The sequence below is a fragment of the Triticum urartu genome, chromosome 1 (genome assembly GCF_003073215.2).
Source record: "Triticum urartu cultivar G1812 chromosome 1, Tu2.1, whole genome shotgun sequence".
Lineage (NCBI taxonomy): Eukaryota > Viridiplantae > Streptophyta > Magnoliopsida > Poales > Poaceae > Triticum > Triticum urartu.
In genome coordinates, this window is record NC_053022.1 from 561,068,578 (window position 1) to 561,076,300 (window position 7,723).

The window sequence follows — 7,723 nt, forward strand, 5'->3', positions numbered from 1 at the left end:
TGCGTCGCTGGCTGCTGTGCCATTAGTTTTATTTTACCGCAACCAACCAGGAATTTTCCTTGTCAAATCAAACCAAAGCACGTAGCCAGGAGATTGTGTTTTCAATTGACCAGCCAACGAATAGTCAACTGAGGAACGGTTGACACGTTCGTACGTGTGCGCATGCATGTGTTTAAAAGGGCACGCTGAATAGAAACTGATGTGCCATATTCGCTTTTAGAAAGATTCGTGTATACAACGACGATCAGGACTCGACTCATGAGTGAAGTGACGTGCGGTCCTAGGACCTTCACCACCTTGTTGTTTTCCATTGCTTTCTGCTATTATCAATGAATGTCAGCAATGCTGGATCTTTCAAAAAAAAAGTGACGTGCGGTGAGAACCGGATCAACAGAAGCCAGGCTTGACATGCCGGGCCAGGTGTTTGCGCGGATCGTGTCAGAGGAGGAAGAGGACAAATTCTTCTTCTTCACTTGAAACTTCTTTTTTATGCCTGGTGAAATTTGTGATGCCATGCCGCGCGCCTAGCCTAGTTTCTCGATCGGGTGGGGAAGGAAGTCGAGTTTGGTGGAGAAAATTGCGTGTGATGCACTCATGTGATGTCGGCCGCCTCATGTCGTCTTGTATGCAGAGTGGGCCGTGGTTGGGTCCAAGGTGGACACGTTGAATTCAGTCGTGGTGCAAGTGCAAGTGCGTTGCTAATCCATCCGGCCCGTCGTTTTGTTCCATTTACTCACATAATGCGTACGTGCATGCCTAGTACTCCCTCCGTTACTGCATCTGGCTGTATATAGACATTGTCTGGAGCGTAGATTCACTTATTTTGTTTCGTATGTAGTTCATATTAAAATCTTCAAAAAGACTTATATATGTGCTGAACGTCCAGAAGGCGGCCCGAAATTGGTGGAAGCTTAGCTTGGATGAGTATAATAAACTATGATGTACTCCCTCCGGTCCTTTTTACATTGCACATTGGATTTGCCGAAAGTCAAACTTAGCTAAGTCTGACCAAATTTATATTAGAAATTATTAGCATCTATAATATCTAATAAATATAACATGAAAATATATTCCGAGATGAATCTAATGATGTTGGTGCTGTTATGTAAATGTCAATAATTTTTTATATAAACTTGGTCAAAGTTGAATGAGATTGACTTCAGACAAATCTAATATGCAGAGTATCTAGCATAGAAACATATACAGCCGTTTGAGCCACAAATAATTTTGAACAGAGAAACTATTAAACTGGTTGGTTGAAGATTCTGCTTCGCTCTTTTATTTCTATATATACTTGTGTGTATTTGACCGTTGACCAATAGCCGCCCCTAGCCAGCTAGCGCGCTGACAGAGTTCGAGGCTGTCTGGTTGGTCTGGTTGGTCCAACGATGGAAGTCCAGCAGGTAGGAACGTTCGTCGACATGATGAAGTCTTGGATGCTATCCCCTGATCTGATCTGGTTGTCAAATTATAGTGTCGTCTCGAAATACTACTGCATCCGTTCCATAATATAAGAACGTTTTTTACATTAAAAAACGTTCTTATATTATGGCCAGTGCAGTGCCTTGTTGGTTTAGTGTTTATGCGTTCTTATTTGAAGCACACGCTGGCATGTGTGCACGGTGCCGAATAAAAATTATAGAGCCTACCAACATCGAGCTAGATCTCATTCGCCATTCAGTCGCAGCTAGCGCTGGGTTGGAGGGAAAAGCCATGTCACCGGGAAGCCCTTTAACGGGCGCACCGAGGTCTCCAGGAACAACTCTGACCGCTGCGTGCTCATGTCGTAGACGATGCAGTAGAAGGGCTCCTGTTGTGTCCCGTAGCCGTAGTATCGATGATTGTATCTTTTCGCGCTAGCGTTCACCGTGAAGAAGATGCGGTTCCCAGCGGTGTAGATTGGGTCATGCTCGCCAGTAGCATGAACCGCCCGGGAGCACCATGGCCCGACGAACAACACCCGGTCGTCGCCCACGCTCCTTATGCTCGTCCACCGCGACCTCTCCACGTCCGCCTTGAGTACCTCGAACTCCAGCTCCAGCTCCAGCCCGCGCATCGAGCCGCCGCTGAACCACTCGAGCATCGCGTCCTCCCTGCAGACCAGCAGCAACGTGCCGCTTGATTCTAGCAGATATTGCGACGAGTGTTTGAGGACCCCGTGGGGGCTACCCATGAGGCGCTCGACCCGTGACACAGTCGGATTGCCGGTGCGCCTGTCCGTGCCGACGGAGACGGAGAAGAGCCCGTTGAACTTGTCGAGGGCGTAGAGCTTTCCCTCGCAGGAGACAATGTCTTGGAGGTCTCGAAGCTCGTCGGGTGTGCTCGACCACCACGAGGACGCCCCTGGCCGGCACAAGGCAAGCTTGCTGCTATACGTCAATGCCTCGTCATCATTGACGATCGCGGCGACGAGGTTGCCAGAGCACACGACGAGCTTCAGCATGTCGGGCACCGGCTGGTCGGTCGCGACGAGGAGAGGCACGTTGGGAGCATACGTGCCGGAGAGGCCGGGGAGCAGGATGGTGGTGGACATGGAGAAGGGGCTGACCAGCGTGTAGGCGCCGTCGAAGCGCTCGAACACGAGCCACTCGCCGCAGGAGCTCTGCGCGTGCGGCAGCTGCCGGTGGCGGTCGAGGTGGAGCGGCAGCCGCCGGAAGGCGGAGCCGGGCAGGCTGTAGAATGTCCGGTCAGGCAAGGCGAGCCACGGGTAGTGCGGGGGCGGAGAGGTCTGCCGCGCAGAGGCGCGCCAGTGTTTGCAGACGGCGGCGAAGCGGACCCGGTCGGCATGGCAAGGGAGGCAGCGGAGCACGACGCCCGCAAGCTCGGTGGGGATGCTCGACCAGGGAACTTGGGCGCGCCGTGTTGGCGACGACATGATGGATGAGGCTGTTGCTGAGGGTCGACGTGGACGAGACAGCTCCGGTGTGTTGCAAGCCTGTATGTCCACCGGTCCCCTGCCGTCGTCTGCAACCCTGCGTAGGAGCAGTATATGTATAGGCGGTTGGCACGACACGAGAACGTTTTCCTTACTGATTCGGAAGTGTGAGCCTCCTTCCTTTCCGAACTCGGACTAGCTCAAAAGATACGAACGGCACCCAAATTATCGGCAACTAAATTAGAGCTACAGCCGGACCTCTCAAACCTGCCTCATACATTCGGCCTGCCCAGTCACCGACTGGTCATTTTTTTTTATCCAGACGGATGCATCAAACAGACCTCAAACGTCCGGACTGACTGTCACCCCTTATCCAGCCCAAATATGGGACGAATATAAGGGTCAGGGCACGCCACGTCGGACTGATGAAGGGGTCTCAGCCGGAAACGCCCTCAAATCCGGCGGTCTGAAGTTTGTCTCCTCCGTCGACCGGTGGTGCCGCGTGGCGCAGCTCCGTCGGGTCGCATAGTGCATTGCCCGGCTATTTAATTCGACCGGCGGCACCGAAACCCTACCATTGTCCATCCACATTCTCCTCCTCCTATCCGCCGCCGTCGCCGCCACTTTCCACTCCATTCGTCCGCCTAGTAGCCATGCCCCCACGCCGCCGGGTGAAGAGCGAGCCCTTTCTGACGCCGGAGCATCGACTCGAGCTCCTTGAGCAGATCCGGTCTAGGCGCGAAGCCCGAATTGTCATGGGGCTACCTCCGGATGTAGTGGATCCGGAGGAGGAGTTGGAGGAGGAGGAGGAGGAGGACTTTGAGGAGAAGGAGGAGGATGTGGGGGACGCTGGCGACGGGGATCTGCAGGCAGAGCAGCAGACCATTCTCGATTGGGAAATTTTTGTTTTGGCCACTCTAGACTTTGCCAATTTTCCTTATGCCACCCTAGATTTTGACATTTCACTTTTTCCACTCTTAGCTTTTGATAATTATCATAATTGTCATTCCGTGGCAAAAGCAAAATAATTTTATTTCATTTTGTCCACTCTTAGCTTTTGAAATATATCACAATTGCTACTCTGAAATATTTTCTTTTGCCATAGGAATGGCAATTGTGATAATTGTCAAAAAACTAAGAGTGGCAAAAATGAAATGTCAAAATATAGAGTGGCATAAGGAAAATTGGCAAAATCTAAATTGGCAAAAACAAAAAATTGCCTTCTCGATTCCCTTCGGTCGGAGTCGGCTTGGAAGGCAAGACGCCGTTGCCGGCAAGAGATGGAGGCGCAAGAGGCCGCGGAGGAGGCGGAGATGTTCGCCTACCTGGATGAGATCGAGCAGGAGGAGGTTGAGCATGAGCCCTCCTACCCGCCCATCCAGCTGGCACCCGGCACTGTCGTCGTGGACATCTCTGTCGACGAAAAGTAGCTAGGGTAGTACATAGGATTCCTTTTATATGCTTTGTATGAATCTAGGGGATGAAATATGAGAGAGACAGATGCAAAGTGGCTAATCTGAGATGTGCCTGGTCAGTGCCCGCGGATGCGCCTGGATGCATCCGCTGGCGTTGGAGGGGTCGGATTTGCAAAGTCCGGCTATAGATGCTCTTAACCACCGAGTACTGATTGATCCAAGCGTTACTACAGAAAAACACGGGCTAAAAACTTAGATTTTTCCGAGGGCTCTTGAATAGAATGAGTGGAAATTACGAAGTGCTATCTCCGATCGAGAGAGACGCGGGCTTGCTGATGGCAAGATCCCTGGACTGGAATAGAGAGAGAGAACCCTGACAGTGGAAGGAGATCCTCTTGGTCCGCGGGAGGCATGGTTGCGGGCTAGGAAAGCCATAAAGCACATCATGCGAGAGAGGATCTGAGCCTTGGTCTCAGGTTAGGGGACTGCAAAAGAAGGTCGCCGGAGACCTCACGGGACTCGGTCAAGGATTCCCGCGAGCAATTTGAGAAACGGAATTGCTAAAACACATCTAGATAAGAAATGAGTATTGTATACATCTAAGTGCACAGCTGTAGGATCACATTTCAGGATTCAAGTTTTCTTTTTGTTTTGGCGATGTCGTGCCCTGCATGGGCCATTTGTTTTTTATCATCTTGTGGGGAAAGATAGAATACCCAACTGATATTCTAATTCTCGCCATCTTTATTCATTCAAAACATAGGTCGAGCAAATGTTGTTCTAGTGGATCAGCATGATGTACGATAATAAAAGAAAAACCAATTATTTCATCTTTACTAGGAAATTCTTTATTACGAGGTTGCCTACGAAACTTAGAGAAATTAAACTCATGAGACACATCACCAAAATTAACACTGATGGTTTCTTTCTTGCAATGTATCTTAGCATTAACAGTGTTCAAGAAAGGTCTACCAAAGATAATGAGACAAAAATCATCTCGTGGGAAACCAAAACTAGGAAATCAGTTGGGTATTCTATCTCCATACAAGACTTCAACTTCTCTAACAATCCCAAGTGATGTAATAGTATCTCTATTAGCAAGTTTAATAGTGACATCCATGTCTTCTATTTCAGCATGCGTTATATCATTCATAATTTCTTGGTAAAGAGTAAAAGTAATAGCACTAACACTAGTGCCCATATCGCATAAGCCATGATAACAATGATCTCCTATTTTATCTGAGACAATAGGCATGCTAACAACGGGCTTATTCTTGTCTTTAGTAGCGGGTTTAGCAATTCTAGCAGCTTCATCACATAAATAAATAGCATGCCCATGAATATTACCGACCAAGAGATCTTTAACCATGGCAATGCTAGGTTCTACTTTAATTTGTTCAGAGGGTCTAGATGCTTTAACCATAGCAATGCTTTAATTTGTTAACCACGGTTGAAACCTTAGCATGTTTCTTTATCCTAACAGGGAAAGGTGATTTTTCAATATAAGCAGTAAGAACAACTGGATCAACATTGTAAATGATAGTTTTATCCTCAACTATAACTGGTTCCTCAATCTTTTCTTTAATAAGGGGGTGATATTTAAACCACTTCTTCTTATGGAGATAAACATGAGTAGCAATTGATTCACAAAAAGAAGCTACTATTTCAGAGTCAAGTCTCACTATGTAAAATTTGACATAAGAAAACAAAAATATAGGTCATAAGACCAGAAAAATTGCATTTTATGTATATTTTACACTATGTTTTTACGTTTTTATTTTTATGCAACATAAAATATTTTTTAGGGCGATTATATACTTTTTTATGTACGAAATCAGACAAAATTGATGGAACGTTAAATTACGGTGCATTGCTATTAAAATAGATGTGGGTGGGGGGTGTGTGAAGAATAACTATTCCTTGATGATATGTGTGGTACAGAAATATAGAGAGGTCATGTCAAAATTGTAGGTGAAAATGGTATTGAAATTTTGATTATATCCCTACTACCACATGTTACATCCCAATCTGAATATTGATTAAATCCATACAGACAAGTCATCAACACGTAACAAATTTATTACAGTGTGTGTTACTAGTATTTGAGTCATATCCCGTAAAAAAATATTTGAGTCATATGCTAACAAAGCTACCGCGTTTAAAAAAAATGCTAACAAAGCTAGCAACCAGAGCAACGAGTAGGTACAACTGGTGGAGCAGCCGGCATGTATAGCGAGAACTTCTCCAGTCAGCCAGTACTACAACGAGCAGCTACGTCTGGACAGGGGGCGTGTTGCATATGTACGGGCGGCAATTGGGGGAGGGGGGACGGCAAGGTGCACTACAAAAAAAAATACACTTCCGTGATGATACGTGTTTGTCATAGTAGATCGCATTTTTTGTCATGCATGTACATCCATGACAAATTTATGACAGAATCAAGATAGTCATACATGTGCTGTCGTAGAAGTGTTCCATGAGATTACCAAAATTATCATCACGGAAGTGTCCACTTCCATGACGACAAATCGCGCGTCACAGAAGTGCTTTCGTCAAGGGTGACCAACACGTGGCATCCATCGTAACGGAACACCGTTAAGCTATCGGGTCGGGTTTTGGATCCGATAACCCATTAACAGCCCCGACCAATGGGGATTTTCCATGTGTAAAATCATCATTGGCTGGAGGAGACACGTGTCAGGTCCGCGTTGGCACAGGTGTCACTCATCCAATGGGCGAGGCGCGCCTATGATATGTTGACACGTGGACCGGCCCATCAAGTTTAAATGGGCCGTGTCGGTGTCAAAACCGGTGGATCTCGGGTAGGGGGTCCCGAACTGTGCGTCTAGGCGGATGGTAACAGGAGACAAGGGACACGATGTTTTTACCCAGGTTCGGGCCCTCTCGATGGAGGTAAAACCCTACTCCTGCTTGATTAATATTGATGATATGGGTAGTACAAGAGTAGATCTACCACGAGATCAAGGAGGCTAAACCATAGAAGCTAGCCTATGGTATGATTATTGTTCTTGGTCCTACGGACTAAACCCTCCGGTTTATATAGACACCGGAGGGGGCTAGGGTTACACAGAGTCGGTTACAATGGTAGGAGATCTACATATCCGTATCGCCAAGCTTGCCTTCCACGCCAAGGAAAGTCCCTTCCGGACACGGGATGAAGTCTTCAATCTTGTATCTTCATAGTCCAAGAGTCCGGCTGAAGGTATAGTCCGGCTATCCGGACACCCCCTAATCCAGGAAACCCTCAGTAGCCCCTGAACCGGGCTTCAATGATGACGAGTCCGGAGTGCAGATTGTCTTCGGCATTGCAAGGCGGGTTCCTCCTCCAAGTACTTTGTAGAAGATTTCGAACACAAGGATAGTGTCCGGCTCTGCAAAATAAGTTTCCACATATTGCCATAGAGAGAATAAT

The 7,723-nt window shown here is 47.5% G+C and overlaps 1 protein-coding gene across 1 annotated transcript; it reads right to left on the reverse strand.

The window, feature by feature from the left end:
• Nucleotides 1-1,579: 1,579 nt before the first annotated feature.
• LOC125539486 (F-box protein At2g17036-like) lies at nt 1,580-2,929 on the reverse strand. Its single transcript, XM_048702949.1, has one exon. It carries the CDS (start codon nt 2,873-2,875, stop codon nt 1,688-1,690), a length of 1,188 nt encoding a protein of 395 aa, XP_048558906.1. The 5' UTR covers nt 2,876-2,929; the 3' UTR covers nt 1,580-1,687.
• Nucleotides 2,930-7,723: the final 4,794 nt, after the last annotated feature.

Bases quoted from the DNA above. Each gene is read 5' to 3' on its own strand.
- LOC125539486 (XM_048702949.1), bottom strand. From the start codon at position 2,875: ATGTCGTCGCCAACACGGCGCGCCCAAGTTCCCTGGTCGAGCATCCCC.